We start from the raw sequence: 24,626 nt of genomic DNA on the forward strand, positions 1-24,626 counted from the left end.
TGGCATGAAGTTGCCATTAGCTCCCATATACACCTCCTGGACATTGCTCCATCTGATGGAAAATAACGCTGCAGTGTTCATGTCCAGACATCCACCAGCCAACTAGTTGTGATCAGTTATCAATCTTTTAATGAAGGTGCCTGTCACGTGGGCTGGACAATATTGAGGAAGGAGGACACGTACGCACGATGTCACAGGACAGGGGTTTAATACATAATACACACAACAAGGGAACATCACCAAACACCAAACCTGATGGCGACGAGACACAAACAGGATAGTTTTATACAATGATACACAGGTGATAACAATCAGGGAACATTACACAGGACGAACATGAAACTCGGTCTGCCGGACCAGATCATGACAGTGCCATTAGCTCCTATGTCTGCCTCCTTGACCTTGATCCACCTAATGAAAAAAAAAGAAGCATTGGTTGATGTCCAGTCATTCAGTGACCAGTCAGTTGTGTTCATTGTCCAATCTTGGAACGAAGGTGCCATTAGCTTTTAGATACACTCACCTGCATTGTCATTGGCTAGTCAGCTGCTGTCAGTGTCCAATCATGGAATGAAGCCGGCATTAGCTCCTACATGCCCTTCTAGACATTGTTCCACCTGAAGGAACAAATGAAAACCCTCACCTGCAGTGCTGGTTGACATCCAGAACAGTCAATCAATTGTTTTTTTTGTCCAAATCGCAGTCCTGGACATTCCTCACTGTTGGAAAATGTTTATAAGTTATCATGCAATTACCTTTAATTTCCTTTTTGACATTTATATCTCACATGTATTAAACTGTATTATTCTTTTTAATATGCACACTATATTTAATCATTAGTCTCTTGGATGAGAAACTGGTGGGCTAAAGGTTGTTTGCAGAACAGAATGACCGCGACTTGATAAGAGGAGGCCTGCAGCCGCAGCGAAGCAAAAAAACAAGAAGACCTTGCGATGGAGCGTCTACCAAGAGACAACCCTACATGCAAATTATAAGCTTATATGGTGTGATCCTGTGATGAATGTACCGCCCTTTATTAAATAAAAAGAGAGGAAGCGGAAGAGACGGCAGAGCTTTTGGAGGCATGATCGTCTCTGATCGCTCTCCTTGCAAGTAAAAAGAGCTCAACTGCTTCGTGTCATATCTCTCTGGTTTATAAGTGTTGGATAAGATGGATAACTCTAACACTCACCCTAATGGGCATAAAAGAGGTTCGCCTGCAGTGTTGGTTGACATACAGACATCCACCAGCCACTCAGTTGTCTTAATTTTACATCCTTGAAACGAAGGGAGCATTAGCGCTAATGTCCGCCTCCTGGATTTTGCTCCACCTGAAGAAACCAAAGAAAACACTCATCTGCAGTGTTGGTTGATGTTCAGACATTCAACGGCCAGTCAGATGTGTTCAGTGTCCAATTTTGGAACGAAGATGTTATTATATACGGTTCCTGGACATTTTCATCTGAAGAAGCAAAAGTAACGCTCACCTCCAGTGTTGGTTGACATCCAGTTAGTTGTCCTCAACATCCAGTCATGGAATGAAAGTGCCATTAGGACCTATATACGCCTCTTGGACATTGCTCCACCTGAAGGAACAAAAGAAAATCCTCACCTGCAGGTGTTTGTTCATGTCCAGACATCCACCAGCCAACTAGTCATGATCAGTTATCAATCTTTTAATGAAGGTGCCATTAGTTCCTATGTCTGCCTCCTTGACCTTGCCCCACCTGATGAAAAAAAATTGTTTTTAGTGTCCAAATCACAGTCCTGGACATTGCTCTTTCAGAAAAAGAAGAAAAAAAAACTCACCATCCACCGACCAGTCATTTGTCCTCACTGCCCAATCTTGGAACGAAGGATCCATTAGCTGCCAAATCACCTCCTAGACATTGCTCTAGCTGATGGGGGAAGAAAAAAAAAATCTCAAAACTGCATACAAGAATCCAAGCAGGATTGGAAATACCAACCTGCTAGTGCAAATTCAAACTCGTGCATACAAATCACCAATTTGACTAGCCCCATGAGAAAAAGATTTGCTTGCACATCCACCAATCAGATTAATTCCTCTTCTAGCCAATCGCAAAGCTGCAGGTAAGATAATGCCCAATTCTGGAAATGAAGACGACAAACGTGCCAGAACACAACATAATGGCAAGATGGTGAGTAGTCAGAGTTCTGTTTCAATCAGTTGCATGTGTCAGTTCTGAATATTTGCCATCTTGCCGTAATGCTGTGCTCTTCAATGCCACAGTTCAATGGTTTGCACACACACACACACACACACACACACACACACACACACGGCTCCTTTGTCTACTGGTATGTGTCGTATGTGACAGAGGTAACAATAGCAGGGCTAAAGTTAGTCCCTGTCACAACTGTGGCCCTCGCAGTGAAAACATTAACTCTAGTCTCTGAGCTCCATATGATCCATGCACAAATATTTTGTACAACTAAAGAACATCTCAATCTTTTTTATTATTATTATTTGTACTAATAAAAAAATTGCCTCTGTCTTTAGTCCCCAATGTATAAATTTGATGATAATGACACAATAATTTATTCCACTCAATCTTATACTGATTCTAAATTGATTCTTGTTATAAGATTCAAATTTTTATTTGCTGGTTGCAATATTCATTCTTTATATGTGTGAAATTATAGATTGTTAGATATTAAATTATTGGATATTGTTTAATACCATATTCCATACCGGTGGTAATGGAAGTAAATATAGCAGAATAGAAAGCTTTGTGAAAAAGCAGTACGGCATTATAAAAACAATTATAATAAACTAGGTTTGTGCTCTGTGGAGAGGGGGTGAGAGTTCCTGGCCTCCCTGGCGTCCACGGCTAAATTTAACGGCCTGACTGGCCATAAAAGGCCTCGGAGCGCAGCGCGACTCTGCATGGATTTCTGTGCCTGTCAGCTGGAGCGGCGGACGAGTGGCCCTTCAGACGTCTGAGCGCGGCTTGGAGAAGGTAGGGCCACTGCGTGATGGAACTTCATTCTGCTTCATGCTTTTCTGCATTGTCTCACCGATTTGTTGCTGTTTGCACTTTAGTAGTAGAATTATATATCTATGTTGAGTAGCACGCATAGAATTATTGTACAGTAATAATAATAATAAACCTAACAGCTTTGATGGCGTTCATTTAACAGTAGTAATCTAGAAGTCACATTGTGTCTAGGTGAGGGGATATTCCACTAAACAAGATTTCTGATGGATTTTCTTGGTTAAGTTATGAGTTTCTAGTAAGAATTTGGCTAAGTAGCTTTTCTGATGGTCAGTCATGGATTCCATCTTAATGCCATCTGACTGTGAAATCCTGCTTTTATGGAAAAATTCAGGTTGTTGATGCCTCTGTTAACCTGTGCATGCTTGTTTGGGTTTTTTTCTTCTCTTGTTGTATTGCTCGGTGCATGTGCCTGTATAGGACTTCCAGATTCACAGGTCAGGAGTCTTGAACATTTCAGATAATCTGAGATTTGAACCATCTGAGATGTGTTAACAGCATCCTACTTTCAACTGTTCAACAAAGCGAATGCACCAATGTTACCACAGCCACACAATAAACATTTTTTTAACTGATTTGAATGAACCAAACTGATATGAATGAACTAATTGTCACCGCTGCCTTTTTTTATTACGGGCACTCATGACATTTTCAGCCAGAGACCCTGTTCTCCACCATCAGCAAAAGATACTCAGGTGACAAGTAGCATTGGGAAACATAGCTTTGGAGTAGGAGTACCAAGCAGGATGTCGGGATCGTTGCCGTTCTATCAGAAACACCACCGCCACTATGACCGTGGGTACCGTGGCCGGGAGACGCAGTCCACGGCCAGCCAGTACCAAAAGATGTCGAGCAGCAGCTACTCCGCCCGCAGCAGCAGCGCCAGCAGCTCCAGGGGGTAAGGGGGCGTGGCCCCAAAGAGCTGTGGTTTCCACCTCTTTCACATTTCTCCTTTAATCGGCTGTTTTGAGCCACACCCTGCTGCCCCTCGTATCCACTGTAATATCCCTCGCCTCAGCGGAGGACTCACCCTCCTATGTCTCCCTGACCCCCTGGAACAAACTCTAAAATAACTTGCCTGTGAATCCTGCATGCCTCGAGAAATCCCAGTGTGCTTAACCTTAACCCAGCACATGTCTTCAGCCACACTCAGTGGTCTCCAGCCGGACGGTGAAGTCTAAGAAGCAGGTCCTTGTTGTCCAGAGTCCGTGATTTATTGTCTACAGCTGAGTCTTTTGTTAGATTACAGATGGGACAGAGCTTTAAGTGGGTCCATCTAGCGCCATTGTTCAAGCCTAGTTTCACTCTTGTCATCCTGATCTCGGTGATCCAGCTGTATGACGGCCAGGCTGTCTGGGTTTTGGTCGCAGCAGGGAATGTGGTGTCATAATGTCTTGCTATGGAAACCCAACCCTGAGAAAGGCATGCAGTCGGCATGCCAAATCACAATCTTATGAGCTCCAATATTGTTCCACAAGCTTTTGAAATGTAAATGAGGTCATCAGTACCAGCACTGGTTCACACATACATACGTTTATTTGTTTATTATGCATAGTTATGATGGCATGCAGTTGATTACTCATATTTATATTGGAGCATCACTGCCTGATGTTGTTCAGTTATAGTATGTTCGCCCTGTTGGAGGCAGTTGGCACTCAGACGCTAATTTATTTTTGAGTTTTTGCTAAATTGAAAGGCCTTTGTGAAGAGCAGAGGTGCTGAAATGTTTAGGTCAGAAGCAAAAAACATAATTGAACTAATTTTTGAGGCAGTTATTCATTCACGTTACCAATTGCCAATTCAGTCGAGACCCTTACGATAGCTTACATAAAGTGCGTAAAGACTTTGCTTTTTGCTATGTTTATATAAAAATCAAAACTACCCATTGTGCATGCATATGGGTTGCTGAGCCCAATGCCTGTCGTATCCTTAAAGGTCCTATGATATTTTTCTATTATATCAGTCTTATTGGTCCCCTAATACTGTATCTGACATCTCTGTCCGAAATTCGGCCGTGATGCAGAATTACAGCCACTTTGATCCAGCCCCACAATGAGTTTTCCCAGGACGCGCCGTTTCTGTGTCTCTAGTTTTAAATGCTAATGGGGAGGAGAGAGGCGGGACGAAGAGGAGAAGGCTTACAGAAGTTTAGCAGGCATTTGTTTGGCGCAGATCTTTTTCCAGAACAGAATCAAATTAATCCACTGAGTCTCGCATGACGGAAGTAAAAAAAAAAACACATTTGTGCTCATTTTTACATTCAACACGGTTGGTGTAGATAATGTTTTAGGGGAGGGGTGGGAAATTCTCTGGGCAGGCAAAGCATGAGAAACGGGAGGTAACCTTTCTCCTTATGACATCATAAGGGGACAACTTCCAGATTCAACTGAGAGCTGCCACTCTCTAGATGGAGAAGCAGAATGACCAAAACACTCTTTACACCTCATGAAGTTCTGAAGTCAAGATCAACATCCCATAATAACCAACCCTGCAGATGTTTGTTGATCCTTTTAATTTTCATTCTGCACTCATTATTCCCTCCCTTTTCCTCCTAAAAAAGTCCCCTTCTAACGACCTGCCTACATTATTTGATAACGTGATTAGATCAGACTTTATGTCTCTTTGTGTTGCCGCTGTAGCCTCCACGCAAGCTTTACTCCCCTGGAGGACAGTGCGTCGAGTCCCCTGCCCAAGAGGGCCAAGCCCACTTATCTGGCCATGGACAAGGAGAACCAGATCATTGGCTATGTTGTGCCCATCTTCAGGGGCAGGTAATGAAGCACCCTGTTGTGGATGAGGGTTCGAACACTCCATTTCTGGAGGGTTGATGTGCTGGTGCAGATGTCAGTGTTGGTTAAACAAGTTTTAGACGAGGTGGAGCAGGCCTTTTAACGCATCTGCGCTATTGTTGACCCCCACCCTGACCTCCCTCTCAGTAAGGAGTATGCGAGCGGGATGACTGACACAGAGGACACTCATATGAAGGAGACGGCCGGGTACCTGGCCCGCCGGGACCTGTTCACCAGCAGCGTGGAGACGGAGCGCAGGGAGCACTCCTCCCGCCGAGCTGTCATGAGGGAGTCTGCCGAGCGCATCTCCCTCAGCAAGAGGGTCAGTCTGTGCAGCAACATCACCACCCCACCACACACTAGTCCAAGCAGCAAAGTTCAGTATCTGGTATCGTCCCGCTGCGTGCCAACAGGCCCTGGTTTAGCTCCTACCGTGTCCCACTCCAGTGTCTTGGGGCTTGTTGGTGGTGTTGTGTGTTAATGAGCACCGGGGGTCTAGAGGAGGTGGCGATTCCTGCGGTCTTGAAGGGCATAGCGAGCCACGGGGATGTCAACATTACAGCACACGCGCTGTTAGTAAATATTACATGGCGGGATGGACAGGGCTAACAAAGGCCTCTCTGGATGCTGTGATTGTGTGGCCTATTCTTTCTTCCAGTGAAAAGGTCAAGGTTGAAAGGTCATGGGGAAATAATATGATAAAAGTGCTATTTACACTAAACATACAAATTATATTTGTAAGAGTTTGATCTTCACTGGAAGCATAAATAGGCCTTTAGGCACATGTGTGTCAGCGCATTGTGACTAGCCTGATCTGTGTGTGATGTCAGAGGCGAAACTGTTCATGAAATGCTGGGCAAAATCACGCTGCTGCCATCCCCTCAGATCCATGAAAACGAGGAGCACCACAAGCGCATGAACGAGGACAACCTGATGCATGCCCCGGAGTTTGTGATAAAACCGCGCTCACACACTGTGTGGGAGAAGCAGTGTGTGAGGCTGCACTGCACCATCAGTGGCTGGCCGGAGCCACGTGTTGTCTGGTCAGTGCACACACACACACACACACACACACACACACACATGCAAAGACTCATTTATTCACCAACACTCACATGAACCAACTCCAAATTTATTATAATTTTTTTTTTTACTCTGTCCACAATTAAACATTCTATACTTTATACACACATTTTATATATCTTAACATTTCCATATATTTCTGTGATCCACCAGACATTGTTTGTTACAGTGGCGATTGATTGTTATTTTCCAGGTATAAGAACAATGTGAGCATTGACCCTCTGTCCAGTCCTGGCAAGTACAAGGTGGAGAGCAGCTACAATGTTCACTCCCTGGAGATCAACAGGTATATCACAGTATATCATTCTCTGATGTGAGAAATTAAAATGAACATGTTAATCTCTACAATTCATCTAATGTGTTGAAATGAACTGACTGTGTTAAACTTTACGGCGGGTGCATTAGCAGTGATCATTATTTCTCGCTTGCAACAATGTAGCTGTTTAACCCACAATAAACCTCACGATTGGCCATAGATTGACACTGAAAAGTGATTTTTGCAAAATGATGTTTCGTACTTTCTTCTGCAAGCAACAGGAACCAGCATAATTAGTTGCCACTAATTAGTGGATGGGAAGCATCTTCGTGGATGTTACATGTGGTGTAACGTTACAGCCCAACACACACACACAAAGAGTCATAGTGCCACTCAGCTTTTGTAATCTGGGCCACACTCCAACCTCTCCTGATAATAAAGAGCACATCTAAAAATACTCACATACACAAAGTAGTGCCGGGCCTTTAATAACTTGCAAGCAGCAAAAAAACAGCGAAATTCAGACACACAGACGTTAAACGCTAAGTGTTAAAGCAGACTTTGAGCTCGGGGTGCATGAGAGTCTCACAGTCAACGAGCTAAAATGCCAAGCCGCTGAATCCGACACTTGTGACATCACTGCCGACTCTATTTATACCCCAGTGCTCCCCAATCTGGGATTCAGGGAACACTTTACAGCCTCGCCACACATGCTTCTGAGTGATTTACTGCTTTTGTGTGTGTGTCGTTAAGACCAAGAAATATAAAGAGTTATAGAGCACGCGTTTGTTTGTAATGTGCACGTGAAGGGGTACCCTGATGGTTTTTCGCTGCTCTCTCATTTCAGATGTGACTTTGATGACACTGCTCAGTATCGAGTGTCTGCCATGAACAGCAAGGGAGAGCTGTCTGCCTTCGCCTCTGTCGTCGTCAAGAGTATGTTTAGACTAGTAAAGTTTTGCTGTTATTCAAAAAGTCAATTTTCACGTTAATTTTAAGGACACATCAGTTTGGTGTGACCTTTAATAGCCCAAAGGTCAGCATCAGCAAGTTTCTGTCACTAACAACCATGAAATACAGATAAACACCAACTTAATTAGCCTGTTTTTAAAACAGTTAGCATTCTTGCTTTGGCTACAGTGGTTAAAACATGTCAAATTTAGCAGGTGAGCATGTGAAGTGAAACCACAAAAACATGTTATCCGCTTATACTTGTGTATATATTGTAACTTCACAAAATCTGAGCATGCCCTTATGGGACAAATAATCAATTTCCACATGCTGTGTTTGTAGGGTTCAAGGGTGAAATTGACGAGTCCCTCCCTGTCCCCCGACAGCGTAAGTCACCACAAAAGAGACAGTTCCCTGCATCCGCTTAATTCTGTGCTCATTTGATAGCTTTCAAATGGAGGGCACGGAAAGGAGCGATTTAAGGCATTAGCCTTCCGTATCGTCAATGTGAAGGCGAGCTAGGATGCTAACGTGCTAATTGCGCTGTACTGATGGGTGTTCTGTCTTTTGTTGGCTGGATGCAGCGAGGGCAAGGTCCCGGGCAGAAGGTAACAAAGCTCTTGGACTCCGCTGCGTGAACATTCCACTGCCACTCCTTTCATATTTGTGTGACGTTTGTCAGTTTGTCAGTAGCGCTTCACCATGTCTTTGTGCACGACCGCCATCTTCTTCTATCAAAACTTTGTTTCTTGGTCCTGATGACAACAACGCATTTCCCTTAAAAACGTCTTGTAAATGTTAAACCATTTATAAGGTTTTGGAACAGTTTTGATATGCCATTTAGTTTACAATAATTGGTCCGGTGCCTTGTAAAGGTATGTAAACGTCAAAGGTTGGAGTTCTGAGACACACTCAATAGGCGTTACTGGGTAATATTGAGTGTTTTTGTGCCCGTCTGCATGGAGTCTTGTCCAGCGTTGTGTGTCTGTGAAACCCGTCCTCTGTCTGGACCTCTGCAGGATCCATGCTTTCATCTCCTCTGGGTTGCTCCGAATTCTTCACACACACGTTTTTCTGAGGCTTTCGGGTTTTGTCACTTTTGTGTGTGTGTGTCATGTCACCCAACGCTCATCCCGGCATGAGACCCGATGCCCGTGACCTGATCAGACTCTGATCACCAAAAAGTGTCACAATCCTGTTCTTGTCCTGATGCCCTCTGTGGTGTGGTATGGTTCTGCAGTTGGATGGTGCTCCGAGTATGGCGTGACGTTCGAGACTCACATTGTGGAGAAGTTTGGTGTGTCGTTTGGCCGCGAGGGCGAGACTATGAGCCTTGGTTGTTCGGTCATCATCTACCCCACCCTGCACCGTTACCAGCCTGAGATTCAGTGGTACAGAGATGGTAATAATGGACTTTTATCATGCTGTCAAATATGTTATAAATATTGGAAATTAAGTTCAATTTCTCACACACCAAACATATGGTTGTCAGATAAGCTGCTGGTTCCATCAAAATGGGCTCAGATGCACTGGAGTGGAGACAGGGCCACCCTTACCCTGACGCACCTGAACAAGGAGGACGAGGGCCTGTACACGCTGCGCGTCACCACCAAGTCCAGCTACGAGACGCACTCCGCCTACGTCTTCGTCAGAGGTCAGAGTCGATCATGTGCTCACATAGTCGTGATGTTCATCGTATAACAAAATTCAGATGTGGTATTTTTAGCATCTCCACACATGTCACCGGCTGCTGCTGGATTCAGTAAGGCCAAGGGCAAACAAAGGTTCCATCTGACTCTATATAAATACAGGGCTCTGTGTGTGTGTGTGTGTGTGTGTGTGTGTGTGTGTGTGTGTATGTGTGTATGTGAGAGAGAGAGATTGTTGATCCATAACAAATGGGTGTTAATGGCCTCTGATTCCACAATGGAAATTTCTTATTACACATGCAAACACTCACTCACTCACACACAAACACACACACATAAAGAAATAGTTTTGTGTCATTTGTTTGAAGTATTTTTGAATTACTGTAACCTCTTAATAAATATCTGTCAAATGTCAGGAATGACAGGAAGAAGGTGCTGGTGTTTAAAGATCCTCTTGGCTTCTGGTTTCAGGTCTAATTCTGTACATGTTACAAGTGTGCATGTATGCGTGCATATGGACAGAATGTCTGCTCTGAATGCATATAGTTGCATTTTTCTATGTATGTCATCGTGTGTAATGACTCCCATGTTTTTTTATGTATGTGTGTTTTACAGATGCAGATGCAGAGATCCACGGTGCTCCTGGTGCTCCTCTGGACGTGCACTGCCAGGATGTCAATAAGGATTATATCATAGTAACCTGGAAACAGCCAGCTGTGGACGGAGGCAGTCCCATCCTGGGTTACTTTGTGGACAGGTAGGTTTTGGTCAGAACCTGGTGGTCTACAGGTCTGCACATATTAGACTATTCCCATACATTAATATTTGTACACAAAAGCAAGAAGTTGTCGCTTCTATTCACAAAATAAAAACAGGAATTCAATTTGTGCTGAAAATGACACCTGTGATTTGGAGGACAGACTCTGTATTATATGAAGATGTTGTCAAAATGCATTTAGATAAAATCTGAATGTCTTTTCATCTACAAAATACACTTTGTGACCCACAGAAAGTAATTTCTTCCAAGGTATGTTGTTTTGTCATGATAAGTCATTTTGTCCACAGATTGCTTTTCAGCAACAACAGAAATTGATTGAGTGTGTTACCCACAAGGGCTACTGTCACTTTCACAACAAAAAGTCGTTTTGTCCACAAAAGGCCAGTTGCCAATCAAGAAAAAATCTGACTACATGTAACAAAAAAACTGAATGTAATTTATGCAAGTAAATAAGAACTTGGCGCCCAGTATAATGGCGTAAGTCAGATTAATGGATGAATATCCTTCCCTGTCAAAGGTTAAACAGCTAGCAGTAGTTTGCAGACAGTCTTCTGTTCTGTAGGATTAGCAAAGTTACAACCTGTGATGGTAGGTTGCAGCATGTTGCAGCATAATCGGCCGTTCACAGGGCTTTCAGTCAGTTGTCAGCTTTTACCTCACTTCCATAACATACCATACAATACAATATATTACACAATAAAGACTGAAAAACAAATGTTCTGTTCTCTCTGCTATTTCATCAGGTGTGAAGTTGGAACCACACACTGGATTCAATGCAACGACACCCCAGTGAAGTTTGCCCGATTCCCGGTGACCGGTTTGGTGGAGGGGCGGAGTTACGTGTTCCGCGTGAGAGCCATTAACAAAGCCGGCATGAGCTACCCATCCCGTGTATCTGAGCCTGCCGCTGCAATGGACCCAGCTGATCTCGCTCGGAAAGGTGTCGCTCTCCCTTCATGCCATTTCTCACTCTTTTTTTCATCCCTCTGTTTATTACATGCATTTCATGTTCTATATTGTCCGTAGGAACCTCGGCTCCCTGGACCGGCCAGATCATCGTCACTGAAGAAGAGCCATCAGGTCGGGAAGGATTATCACCAATTAGTGCTTCCACTCTGTCAGTCCTGGCCACCGTCGCTAAAATAATCACTGAAAACATTTGTGTTTCCACGGAAACAGAGGCGGTGGTCCCTGGCAAACCCCTGGACCTGGCGGTTATCGAGGCGACAAAGAACTACGTGGTACTGAGCTGGAAACCGCCCAGTGAAAAGGGCCATGAAGGTGTCATGTATTACGTTGAGAAGGTGAGTGATGTTGCATTACTTCAACAGTCTGCTGAAGTTCAGTGGCCAAAGTCTGTGTGTGTGTGTGTGTGTGTGTGCGTGACAGTGTGTGGCGGGCACAGACAGCTGGCAGCGCGTCAACACAGATATCCCGGTGAAGTCCCCGCGCTTTGCGCTCTTTGACTTGGCCGAGGGGAAGTCCTACAGCTTCCGTGTGCGCTGCTGCAACTCTGCGGGTGTCGGGGAGCCTTCCGATGCCACTGAGGCCACCACTGTTGGAGACAAACTGAGTGAGTTCAGAGAAGGGACATTCCAAGGCTGGGACATACCAACTAGGTCCAGTCGGGCATTTTACTTACTAGAAACAATGAAATAATTTCATCATGATTGTGCAGATAGGGTTAAGATATAATGGAATACATTAATACATCATTAATACATCACTTCACTTTCACTTAAAGAGATACATTATCAGAATACCTAAATATCTATGTTCAGTACATTTTACATTTTACAAGGCTGAAATAAAATACATACAAAACACAGACAAAAGTTAGATCTTTTAAAATCTTTATTTTAAATCACTTGTCCCATATGATAACTGAACTTGAATTTGAACAAATACAATGATACATCTGTCTCAGAAATGTAATTTACATGAATTCTGAACACATTTAGTTTTTATGTACGTTTTTTATTCGTTAACAAATGTGTTTTTCAGAATTCACTGGATATGTCCAAAAAAATGCGCATGATGTCAGCTTGCAAATATTTAAATTTATTAAGGTCTGTTCCCTCGTTGTCAGATATCCCATCAGCCCCTGGGCGTGTGGTACCAACCAGGAACACTGACACATCCGTGGTGGTGTCCTGGGAAGCTTCAAAAGACGCTAAAGAGTTGATCGGCTACTACATCGAGACCAGTCTCGCCGGCAAAAATGAATGGGAGCCCTGCAACAACAAACCCATCAAAGGCACAAGGTAACCAACAGCGCACCCTGTGGAACTGGAGGAATGAATTTAAAATGCACATCATTTAAACACACTAGCAAATAGCGCATTAAAACCCTGGAGGCTTGTGTTTAGGTTCATCTGCCATGGCCTGACCACGGACGAGAGCTACGTGTTCAAAGTGCGAGCGGTGAATGCTGCAGGTCTGAGCGAATGCTCACAGGAGTCTGAGGCCATTGAGGTGAAGGCCGCCATCGGTGAGTCTGTCAGAGTTTGATGGGAACAATTCATTTAAATAATGGAAATACAGACTTGATGACATTAGGTGAGATCTGTTTATATTGGATGAAGAACTGATGAAATCTCACAGATGTAAGACACCTGGTGTAGAAAAAAAACTTTTTTCCTCTGAATGGTATTTTCCATTAGTCTTGTCTTCTTTCCTCTGTCCATCTGGAGAATCCCAAACTTGTGTTCCATCAGCTGTCCAACTTGCCAGTATTCCGTGTTCTGAGCCATGGTTCCTATGCTTAACCCACCAAGTTCTGCTGCACCGTCAACACTCCCACCTGTTCCACAGCCCCGCCTACACCTTGTCCTGGAGGCGGGGTCAGGACTTGTAGACCGTCTTCTTGATTGGGTCATGTGATCCAACATAGCGGTGGTTACAATCCAGCTCACAATCACCCACCCATCTTGCCCCATGCCCCACCCACACATCCCCAAACCTTTAAAGGTGCTCAAATACCTCCAATAACCCCCTTCATGCTTTATATTCCATAATGCCTCGCCTCTCTGCATTGACCTCCAACTGTCACTGTGAATCTTTGTGCCGAGCAGCATGCTTTGTTCACCGTTATGAAACACACCTGGTAACCATGCCGATACGGTTCAATAATGTTAGCAGTTAGCCAATCGAGTACAGTTGTTCCTAATGAAGTATGAACTAAATTAGTCCTCTGTAACCATGTTCCTTGTTCCTGTGATGCAGAATTGCAGCAGTTTATGCTTTTAAGGTCTGGTTAGACTGAAGTCATTTTATTAAATTAGCTTAGCATTAGCCTGTTGTTATTATTACTATAATTACGACATCTATATTTATATCTCTACACCACCTAATTTTCTTCACAGCCAACTCAATAGCACCAGTAATAATATTATTGTAAAGGTGTCTGGCTAAATCATTAATGTTCCTCAGACTTCCAAATATATGTGTTAGCGGGAAAGCTAATGTTTGTTGGCATTCTGTGCTAATTCTAGTGCTTTTCTATCATTAATTATGAGCAGTATTTATTCCCACTGTGTCCTTTCTGTCCTTCCCTTTCTGCCTGGTTACCAAAAGCTGTGTGATGTTTTCATCAAGGGTTGGTGCAAAGTCTGCATGCGCTCACAATGTTGCTGAATGTACTACCCTAACCCAAAATCTCATTTCTCACACTAAATTTATTTTCTTCTTTAAGATGTCTGCTCAGCCATCTTGTCTTTATTTTGTCAATGCAGTCAGATGAAGACTCTTACGTGTGCCTCTCTTTTCCTTTCGAATATTTCAATAAATTTCACTGAAGGCTCTGGTTTCAGACCATGTAATGTTTTGGCAGTGCTGTCTATGCAGTGTGTGATTTACATTATGGTTTTGTAACGGTGTGGAGATCTGGTTGTTGTATAATTTTGCTTTAGTTGTGTATCGATAATATCTGTATGTGTGAGTCTGTAATATGATGAATTATTTTGCCTGATCTTAACCCTACCTCTCTTTTGCTGTTCTCTGCTAACTCCTATAGGGGGCGGTATTCCTCATGGTGTGTGTCTGGCATCGGGGGGTAACGGGGTCGGACTAACCGAGCACAGACCACGTTTGGAGGGCAGGCATGTGTCCCCCCAATCGTCCCCTGACACTGCGCTAGCGCTCAGAGCTCACACTGCAGACAGAGGGGCTGGGGAGGGCGGCCCCCAGGGGCCACAGAGCATGCTCAGTAGAACCAAAAGGGCCGAGAGGTTCAACTGGAGCCAGGTGGACGAATCCACAGCACAAGCCCACCTGTTCAAAGAAACTGGTGCAGATTTGGGCTCTCAGGTGGGCCACATGCAATTAGACTCTGAAGTGGGCCCTCAGGGCTCAGGGTTGGTAACTAAGCTGCTGTCAGAACCTGTAGGAGAACCCATTTCAGAACTAATGTCAGAGCCAAAGAAAGAACCAATCACAGAGATGGTGTCAGAGCCAAAGGAAGAACCAATAACTCTGGTGATGTCAGATTCAATTGAAGAGCCAATAACAGAGGAGCTGGTGTCAGAACCAGCATTGGAGCGAGACACCGGGGCAGCCAATGAGGCCACGACACGTAAGTCTGCGGTAGAAGCCTCGTCCAATCGGGAGAGAGACAGAACCCAGAGAGACTCGGCAGGTGAGCCGACTGTTCCTCCAACAACTCTCTGGATCTTTACCCTGAAGAAAGAATTCCTAAGAGTTGTCTTTTTTTCTCCCTTCCTCTTCTCCTTCTTCTGTATTATACTTAAAAATGTTATTTTGCTGTTAACATTTTCCTTGTTCCCCAGCTGTACTTTTTAATCTATTGACTATATATGTAGTGTTATGGTGAACCCTAGCGTTCTTTAATGTACAGTGCAGCACAGTACAATAGCAATGGTTGGTAATTCACTTTCACAGAACATCACTCAAATTCACAGGTAAGAAACAATGACTAAGTAGTGGCGTCTGTATGAGGATAAAAGTATGACCAAAGGTAAGGTGTTGTGTTAACCTACACTACCTTAACTCACGCGCTACTGTCACCGGATCCTGCTAAGATACTCAAGGCAGCACTCCTGGTCACCTGCATTAACGCACAAATACAGATGTAATCAGACATGCCCACTAGCATTGTCAGCAAATCGGCCCATGCATTATGCACACACAAACACACACACACAACAACAACAACAGACAATCACACCCAGCCAATGAGAGTGTTATATAAATCACACCTATTTAAGTTCTAACTTAGACCCGTTGCCTTCCCAGCCTCCCCTGCTCCACCCTACAGCATCACTGTGCTGGAGAGCGTGCGTGACTCCATGGTCCTGGGCTGGAAGCAGCCGACCTTTATTGGCGGTGCCGACATCACTGGGTACTTTGTGGACTATCGTGAGGTGGTGGCCGGCGTGCCGGGGAAGTGGCATGAGGCGAACATCCACTCTATCACAGAGAGAGCGTACAGGGTCTGTGTTGTTAAGTTGTTTCAGTAAAATCTTGCTCTGACCTTGCCTCCTCTAACCCCTCGCTGTCTCTCTCCGCAGGTGTCAGACCTGAAGGAGAACATGAACTACCAGTTTCAGGTGCGCGCGGCTAACATGGCTGGTGTGGGTGTCCCTTCTCTGCCCAGTGAGGTCTTCAGGTGTGAGGAATGGACCATCGCTGTGCCCGGTGGGTCCACTACATACATTTTAGCATCATGTCAATGAAGTTTGAAGATTTTAAACTAAAACCCCCGCCCCAAGGGTAGAGTAGAAGCCTAGTGGGTTAGACACTTGCCCATGAACCGGAAGAGCCAGGTTCAAACCCCACTTACTACCATTGTGTCCCTGAGTCAGACACTTAACCCTGAGCGTCTCCAGGGGGGACTGTCCCTGCAACAACTGATTGTAAGTCACTAGAGGTGTGAACCTTCACTGGCATCATGATTCGATTCCGATTATCAGTGCCTCGATATCGATGCATCAATATGCATCCCATAAATATTCGACAGGGTCACATGATGTTTTCAAATACAAGAGTTAAAGTCTCGTACACCTGTGTGGAAGTGTGTTTTTCGAAGCTCCTGGTAGGACAATAATGTTGTGTCGTAGATCTCTGGATTTTTTTCTCCATTCCAGCTTAGTGTGTGTGTTTTGAAGGGGCAGAAAGAAAACTCGCCCGCTTGGATTATATTGGTCACGTGAAAATATTTTGCGGCACACAGCGGTCAAAATTCAAGTGCGAGGACAAGGCTGCCGGTGCCACACGGTACAGCATGAAACGGAGCACCACTGTACTAATCAGGCTTCCACAGTCATTACCAGGCTTCCACAGTCTTTTTAACCAGAATTTTTATATCGTCGCCAGAAAATCACCAAGCAACGTTGTTATGATGTAATCGAATATGATCTGCACTGCATTGCTGCAATATTGTCTGCATCGTGATACATCGATAATATGATCAATTTCAACACCCCTGTAAGGCGGTCTAAATAAGGGCGTCTGATAAACGCTGTAAAGGAAAAAAAAGTAAATGTAATGCAACTGTGTCCACATATATACACACCAAAAAGGCAAATTTGACGTTTTTTTTTCTCAGGACCTCCCCATGACCTCCAGGCACTGGAGGTTCGTAAGAACTCACTGGTATTGCTATGGAAACCACCTGTGTACCAGGGCCGCAGTGGGGTGAACGGGTACTACATCGACATTAAGGAGGCTGATGCCCCGATTGAGGCATGGAGAGGCGTCAATGAGAAGTCCTGCACCAAGACCTACATGAAGGTGTGTGTTCATGTACATAGCACACCATAACCATTATCAACCTCGCTTTCTGATTGACCGAGAGGAACATTCAGTCTGTTTAAACCTCATACCTCCTAATCAAGTATGTGGAAATGATGTCACGTGACCAGTTGCTGTAGAATGAACACTGGTTCTTAGGGTCAGTCAAGACAAATAATTACTTCTAAGCAAAATTATACAGAAATATTAACTGGTGAACTGATGCATCATCTTCAAATCACACCTACCAATATATCTCTGCTTCGTTGTATCCTTGGAATTAAACAAAATCCTTTCAGTATTTGAACACCTACATGGGGTAGAAAGAAAAAGAATGATAGCAATTTTAACTGGAAGAAATTATATCAGGAAATGAGGCCTGATATCACTTTAGAGGATTGTGTTTCATCCATATTCTTCATGTATATATCATTTAAAAAAAAAATGATATACATCGTTGTGTGTAATAAGGTGTGCATACATCTGCTAATTATGCGCGACTCACAAAACAGGGACTTATTAAATAACAAAGCACATAGACACTCACTTCAGACCACAATAAAATACAGTGAGCAGACAAGGTCTAGATAGAGTCAGGATACATTTATACACGACAACAGGTGAATACAATCGGGGCATCAGGAAAACACAATGAACTCCGCCCCAGAATGTGGAGCCAGAGCAGTCTATATACAGTATATGGAAGATAAGTAACACTCAGTCTCTTGACTGTAATAGGTTCAGGACCTGAAGGAAGGAGAGACATACGTGTTCCGCGTTCGTGCCCAGAACCAGGCCGGAGTCGGTAAACCCTCAGAACCCACAGAGCCCATCCCGGCCGAGACCAAACCAGGTGCGGTGAGAAACAAACCCGGAGTGCAACAGCTGAACTCTGCAGACCAGTTTGACCTCTTTAACCTTTGTTTTTTTATCTTCGTAACCCAGGCTCTAAGGACATCCGAGTGGACGTTGACGGCGATGGTGTGATTTCACTCATCTTTGAGTGCAGCGAATTAACGTCGGACTCCAAATTTGTCTGGTCCAAGAACTATGAGGAGCTCACCGACTCTGCGCGTCTGACCGTAGAAACCAAAGGGAGCCAGTGAGTGTGTTTGAATGTCGGAATGTGTGTGTTTTTGTGTGTGTTATTGGAATACCACGTTTTCCTTCTTTCTTTACTCTGACAGGTCGAGAGCCACGTTTAACAGTCCTTCTGAGGAAGACCTCGGAATTTACTCCTGTCTGGTCACACACACCAATGGGGCATCATCCAGTTACACGCTCACTGAGGAGGGTTAGTCATTACAAAATATGTCCTCTGCTTTTAACTCATTACCTTTTGTGAAGAGTGGGCAGCCATGAAAGGTGGGTGAACCCACAACTCTTTGATTATGAGTCCACTTCCATACCCGCTATGCCACCACTGTTGGTAACTACAAGATCCTGACTTTGTTCTCCTTCTGATAGGACTGAAAGAGCTGCTGAAAATCAGCCATGACCACAAATTCCCCAGTGAGTGCAGCAGCCGAACATTTTGTCCTAGGACGCTCCTGAGCCACATTTTGAAAGTGAAGTGACATGTGACATGATTCCTCCACAGTTATTCCGCTGAAGTCCGAGCTGGCTGTGGAGCTGCTCGAGAAGGGCAGAGTTCGTTTCTGGCTACAGGCTGAGAAGATGTCCGCTAACGGGAAAGTGGAGTACGTCTTTAACGACAACCTTATCTCCCAGGGAGAGGTGGGTGTGCGCACACACACACACACACACACATTTACAGCATTTAGCAGACTCCAGGGACAGTCCCCCTGGAGACACTCAGGTTTTAGCGTGTTGCTCAGGGACATAATCGTAGTAAGTGGGATTTGAACCTGGGTCTTCTGGTTCATAGGTGAGTGTGTTACCATCCTAACTCACCCACACGTTTGAATTAGTCTGCATTATACACACTTGTCATGATCCGGTTTGGAAGGGGTTACTCCGGGTGTGGGATCCGGACCGGAGTTTCATTTTCGTGTAAGTTTGTATAAGGCTGCCCTGTTCCTGTCTGTTCACCATCAAGTCATTGTTACTTGTTACTGGATGTCTAGTCCACTATGTATTAAACCCCTGTTTCGTGATGTGTGCGTATGTGTCCTTCTTCATAGTCATGTCCAACCATCATTCCAGATCACCTGCCTCGCCATGTCAAACCAGTGTGACAACACTGGACATTAGAAACATCATGCCATGATTGTTTTTGGTTTGTTTCTGTAAAAGAATATTCCTTTTGCATATATATTTTTGCCATTTTAAATGGCGGTGTTAAACACAACCCTACATGAAAAAATTATATGTATGATCCGCTTGTGAACCGCTTGAATATTTTTGCCTCTGATAAAAAGTTGTGTGTGTGTGTTGTCATGTAGAAATACAAGATGAATTTTGACAAGAACACTGGGGTTGTGGAGATGTTTATGGAGTCTCTGGGCAAAGACGACGAGGGAACGTTCACCTTCCAGCTCCAGGATGGCAAAGCCACCAACCAGTCCAGCCTCGTGCTCATTGGAGATGGTACAACGACACACACACACACACACACACACACTGTAACACCACACAGCATACACTGGCCATGTCAAAACACAACTGATATCTACTGTGTTGCAGTTTTCACAAAGCTCCAGAAGGAATCGGAGTTCCAGAGGAAAGAGTGGTTCAGAAAGCAAGGTAATGCTCTGTGTGTTTTCACTAACATTAAATAACCTTAAATTAACATTGAATCTAATATAGGGCATCTGACTCTACACATTCGTCACAACCCCCGCACACACGTACTGTGCCTTTAAGCATCTAAATAATCAAAAAATTTCACTGTGTGTGCCACTGAATTCATTTCAAAATGTATTTCCCGGTAGGTCCCCACTTTATTGAGTACCTAAGTTATGAGGTCACCCCAGAGTGCTGTGTGAGGCTTAAATGCAAGGTGAGATGCCCTCTCTCGCCCACTCGCTCGCTCTCTCTCTGTGCGTAGACGATATCAGGTGAGTCTCTTTCTCTCGGCAGGTAGGGAATATGAAGAAGGACTCTGTCGCTCTGTGGTATAAAGATGGACGGGAGGTTCAGGCCAACGAGAAGCTTGACTTCGCTGAGGGTGTGCTTACCCTGGAGATCGCTCAGGTGAAGAAACACAGACACACACACACTCATCCAGTCAATTCAAACTAATACCAAAAATCACGAATGCTAAAGAAGCATAGTAACACGTCAAAGTATTTCTCCTATGTTATCCAAAGTCTATTAAAAATAAATAAATAACTACATTTTAAATAAAGTGTTTTATGGGTATTTCTAATGTAGTATTTGGGGTATTTTAATGGCAAATAGTAAAAATATATTTTTAAAACACTTTGTTTGCTTTATGTTCACTTTGTATGTAACACAGCCATGAAGATGTGTTTTTGTGTTGACTGTTTCTGCCTGTTTTGAATTTGATACGTGAATGTTACGTGTGTGCGAGCAAGTAGGCAGGTAATCAGGTGATGGAAGATGGAAGCCAGGGCAGAGCGAATGTGCAGGTAAAAGCGGGCGGCGTAAAACCTCTTCATGTGTCTGGTTGCAGCGGACTGCTTCAGCAGACGACCTCTCCGTTTGGAAGAACCTGAAAGTCAGGACACCTCTGAGCTCTAAGCCGTCTGCCACGCGGCCAGTCTGCTTGCGAGTGCCCTTGAGAATGCCCTTCATCTTGTCTTTCCATCCGTCCGCCCGCCCCTCTCGCCTTCTCCCCGTTCTCTCCTGCTACATGTGCCTCTTTTATTAAAAAAATTTTCTTCGTCTAGCACTTAACAATTTCCGAGCATGTTCTTTTTCTGACAAGTTAGACCTTATCAGGGCTCTTAGTTTTGTAAACTCAAAATCTATAGAAATCGAACAAGAATTGCTAGTTTCCTCTTGTAAGTCACTTTGGATAAAAGCGTCTGCAAAATAAAATAAAGTAAAGTAAAGACCTTTCCTCGTGTCTCACCACTTGGCTCTCGCTTGTCTCTGCGCTCCTCTGTGTCTTTTGGGCTTTTTTGCTTCTAGTGTCCTGCAGCATCTGTCGCAGGGGAGAAAAGCCCGGCTTTTCCGAACCGCGTTCCTTTTCCATGTTTATACACGGCGGCCATCATGCGGCTGGATTCGAACTCACGGACCCGTGTTCTCTGCTTTGTGCATCAGATCTCCAAGAAGGACGCGGGAGTGTACGAGGTGGTCGTGAAGGATGACCGTGGCAGTGACACATCGACGCTCAACCTCACAGACCAAGGTGACCTTTGACCTCACAAGTCCAGTTCAGATGTTCTATGCCTCTAAGGCACCCCAGCCGTGTCCTACAGAAGCAAATTGAACAAAACAGTCAATTCCTTTCAACAGGGTTCAAAGAGCTGATGAACATGGTCTTCAGCGTGATTGGTGGGTTCACATTCAGATTCTTGCTATTATTACTGTGCACCCATGATACATGAGGTTCATAATTCTATAACAAGGTCCTTTCTCCCATGTCATATCCTACATGGCTGCTTTTTCTTCTAACAATCGTTGCATCTGGCCAGCAAACTCCTCCACCCCGCTAAAGATCCAGAGCACAGAGGAGGGCATCCGACTCTACACGTTCGTCAGCTACTACAACGACGAGCTGCATGTCACCTGGCACCACAAGTACGTCACCGTTCAGTGGCAGTTGAATCTGGAGGTCTTCACATGTATTAACATGCTCTCTCGCTCTCTCTCTGTGCAACAGTGACGCTGCCATTGCCTTCACCGAGCGCATCAAGAGTGGGGTGGTGGGAGAGCAGCTGTGGCTGCAGATCTCTGAGCCCACAGATAAGGACAAGGGCAAGTACGCCATCGAGTTCTTTGACGGGAAGGGAGGCTTGCGACGGACTGTGGAGCTGGCTGGCCAAGGTAAAATGCAGCAGTCTCATTGTTTAGTATTAGTAAATGTGGCAATCTTGACTTAGACAGTAGGAACTATTGTCTAATCATAGGACTGTGCAATCATGGTTACCAGACTGGGGTGTTTTGGGGGAATTTGTATTTGTCTAGAATAGGTATCGAGGGAGACATGCTAAAGACGTTGCGGCAGTTAAATACTTACTCAAATAGTTTTGGCAGTTTTGTGTATGTTTTCTTCACATTTTGTAGTTGAAAAAGTTTAAAATGTCTGGCAACACTGCATTTTGATGTAATTCAACAGGGCTGCACACATCAGTTTCAGGCTTTACCAATGCACTCCTTTCAGCACAGCTCATTATTTGCAAATGATGAGACCACAGCAAATGAGCTGCTGCTAAATGTTTGTGTTCCTTGTGTGTTTTTTATTACAGCATTTGATGATGCCTACGCTGAATTCCAGAGACTGAAGTAAGGGTTGGCTTTTTCTCCAGACATGCCACCTAATTAGCCTTATTAGTTGACTAGTTGTTCATGTGTACTTGTGTTTCTGATCCACCCCTCTCTGTCTCGTTTTTGTTCTCCTGTAGAGCTGCAGCCATTGCAGAGAGAAGTGAGTTGTTTTTGTAAAATTCTGCAAAATCAATTGACACAAAAAAAAAAATCTACTGTAAAATGACTTGGAACTACAGTAAATGTTAAGTCACTAATAATCTACATTCTGTTCTTTTTGTTCCAGATCGTGCTCGTGTTGCTGGGGGTCTCCCTGACGTGGTCACCATACAGGAGGGCAAGGTAGGATCATGATACTTTTGTAGGCTAATTCTGTTATTATTATTATTATGATTATTATACACAACCTATGGTTTATGGCTGAACAGGCTTTGAACCTGACGTGTAATATCTCGGGCGACCCTGTGCCCGAGGTCACCTGGCTGAAGAATGAACGCGAGATGTTTTCTGACGACCACTACATCCTGAAGTTCGAGTCGGGCAAGTTCGCCAGCTTCACCATCACTCAGGTGAACACGGCCGACTCGGGCAAGTACAGCATCCTGGTGAAGAACAAGTACGGCACAGAGAGCGGGGACTTCACCGTAAGTGTCTTCATCCCCGATGAGGTGCACCAGTCCGGGAAAAAGTAACAGCGGGGAAACCATCCGAACCATTAAATATGTACAAAACCAGTAACAGCCAAGTGGCGGCGAGGCGTGGGCCATCCAGTTCATCTTGGGTACTAGATTTATCAATGTTTGCGCCCAATTTTCATTTATTGTTCATAACAGGAAAGAGGTGCTAAAATTGTTGAGAAACTCTGTTGGTCCAAAGATTTACCTCCACAAATCTGAAATACCACCCTGTTAATTCAGCAAAAAATGTATTCAAATGTGTTTTTTGTTTAACCAAATACAACTTAGTACATGGTAATTTGGAAATAAGAACCCATATGGTTGGGGTTAGATGGTAGTGTGAGTTAGTGGCCTTATTTTTGCTCATTGGTGACATTTGTGGATGCCATGGTAAGGCAGATGAACAGCAGCTCCGCCTATTTGTTTAGTGTTGAGTGTTTGTGTGACCCATATCACCCACAGTTGCATCACATCACTTCCTGTCACTGCACCAGCTGTTGTGTTGCTGCACATGTTGACCACGCCCTTGTTGTAACACCACTGCCCATGTATCTGCATCACTTCTTCTGTCACCTCCTTCTAATAAACTGAGCTCACGTTCTCGCGCCTCACTTCTTTTGTCTCAACTTTTTCCCTGCCATCCATTGTGTAACCTGGTTCTGCCACAGACAGCTTCAGAGAGGAACGGCCATCAGAAGTGAAAGTGATTGTTTTTTGTCATTGCGATGCACAGCAAGCACAGCGGCGACACAGTGAAATGTGTCCTCTGCAATTAACCCTGCATCACAGTGGGCAGCCATGAAAGGTGCCTGGGGAGCAGTGTGTGGGGACGGTACCTTGATCGAGGGGACCTCAGTGGCACCTCCGATCCTTATCCACTCCGATCCTTATCCACCACTGCCCCTCAAAGCTTAATTTCCAGTTCAGGTTTTGTTTTGTAATTTGGCCTGTAGGTCTTTCTCAGCAGTTACCTGCACCACGGGTTCCTGTATCTTCAGTGTGAGGAACAGACACACAGCTGCTACTGCATTTCCACCCACTGTCACCTGGCTGAATGCATACGTGTTTTTATTAATGACAAAATTGTCATTACTATTATTATTCTATGTCACGTTCCCATCTAGGGGTTAAGAGGGAGTGGATATCTGGGACTTAGATGGTTAAAGAAGTGGCCCCATTATCAGAATGTTGCTGATTCGAATCCCGGCCACCAAGGTGCCACTGAGCAAAGCACCGTCCCCACACACTGCTCCCCGGGTGCCTCTCATGGTGCCCACAGCTCACCAAGGGTGATGGTTAAAAGAGGACACATTTT

The 24,626-nt window shown here is 44.4% G+C and overlaps 1 protein-coding gene and 2 long non-coding RNA genes across 4 annotated transcripts; 1 reads left to right on the forward strand and 2 right to left on the reverse strand.

The window, feature by feature from the left end:
* Nucleotides 1-390: 390 nt before the first annotated feature.
* LOC114774237 (uncharacterized) lies at nucleotides 391-1,686 on the reverse strand. Its single transcript, XR_003744767.1, has 4 exons — nucleotides 1,488-1,686; nucleotides 1,193-1,331; nucleotides 524-719; nucleotides 391-411 (listed from the first exon to the last, which is right to left on the reverse strand). It is a non-coding gene; the product is annotated as an uncharacterized LOC114774237 (long non-coding RNA).
* Nucleotides 1,687-1,697: 11 nt separating this feature from the next.
* On the reverse strand, nucleotides 1,698-2,224 carry LOC114774241 (uncharacterized). Its single transcript, XR_003744769.1, has 3 exons — nucleotides 1,968-2,224; nucleotides 1,810-1,898; nucleotides 1,698-1,727 (listed from the first exon to the last, which is right to left on the reverse strand). It is a non-coding gene; the product is annotated as an uncharacterized LOC114774241 (long non-coding RNA).
* Nucleotides 2,225-2,918: 694 nt separating this feature from the next.
* myom1b (myomesin 1b) lies at nucleotides 2,919-23,915 on the forward strand. Of its 2 annotated transcripts, XM_028966138.1 has the most exons (38): nucleotides 2,919-2,981; nucleotides 3,673-3,915; nucleotides 5,657-5,788; nucleotides 5,954-6,128; nucleotides 6,692-6,849; nucleotides 7,083-7,175; nucleotides 7,993-8,081; nucleotides 8,439-8,483; nucleotides 9,337-9,498; nucleotides 9,589-9,750; nucleotides 10,361-10,502; nucleotides 11,267-11,463; nucleotides 11,550-11,603; nucleotides 11,703-11,827; nucleotides 11,913-12,096; nucleotides 12,613-12,787; nucleotides 12,893-13,014; nucleotides 15,777-15,973; nucleotides 16,052-16,178; nucleotides 17,089-17,273; nucleotides 18,012-18,126; nucleotides 18,219-18,375; nucleotides 18,461-18,567; nucleotides 18,741-18,785; nucleotides 18,874-19,010; nucleotides 19,679-19,823; nucleotides 19,920-19,979; nucleotides 20,168-20,235; nucleotides 20,316-20,429; nucleotides 20,872-20,916; nucleotides 21,468-21,555; nucleotides 21,663-21,701; nucleotides 21,842-21,947; nucleotides 22,030-22,193; nucleotides 22,616-22,652; nucleotides 22,772-22,794; nucleotides 22,921-22,976; nucleotides 23,063-23,915. In XM_028966138.1, the coding sequence occupies exons 2-38, from the start codon at nucleotides 3,764-3,766 to the stop codon at nucleotides 23,324-23,326; spliced, it is 4,446 nt and encodes a 1,481-aa protein (XP_028821971.1). In that variant the 5' UTR covers nucleotides 2,919-2,981; nucleotides 3,673-3,763; the 3' UTR covers nucleotides 23,327-23,915. The 2 variants fall into 2 exon arrangements, with proteins under 2 accessions (XP_028821971.1, XP_028821981.1); XM_028966148.1 differs by lacking the exon at nucleotides 20,872-20,916.
* Nucleotides 23,916-24,626: the final 711 nt, after the last annotated feature.

Source organism: Denticeps clupeoides, chromosome 2 (assembly GCF_900700375.1).
Source record: "Denticeps clupeoides chromosome 2, fDenClu1.1, whole genome shotgun sequence".
NCBI lineage: Eukaryota > Metazoa > Chordata > Actinopteri > Clupeiformes > Denticipitidae > Denticeps > Denticeps clupeoides.

What these genes read in the sequence shown, in the direction of transcription:
- myom1b (XM_028966138.1), top strand. Translation starts at nt 3,764, where the DNA reads ATGTCGGGATCGTTGCCGTTCTATCAGAAACACCACCGCCACTATGAC. An exon ending in AGCTGATCTCGCTCGGAAAG is followed by an intron (nt 11,464 to 11,549) that starts GTGTCGCTCTCC and finishes TATTGTCCGTAG; the next exon opens with GAACCTCGGCTCCCTGGACC. An exon ending in TCACCATACAGGAGGGCAAG is followed by an intron (nt 22,977 to 23,062) that starts GTAGGATCATGA and finishes ATGGCTGAACAG; the next exon opens with GCTTTGAACCTGACGTGTAA.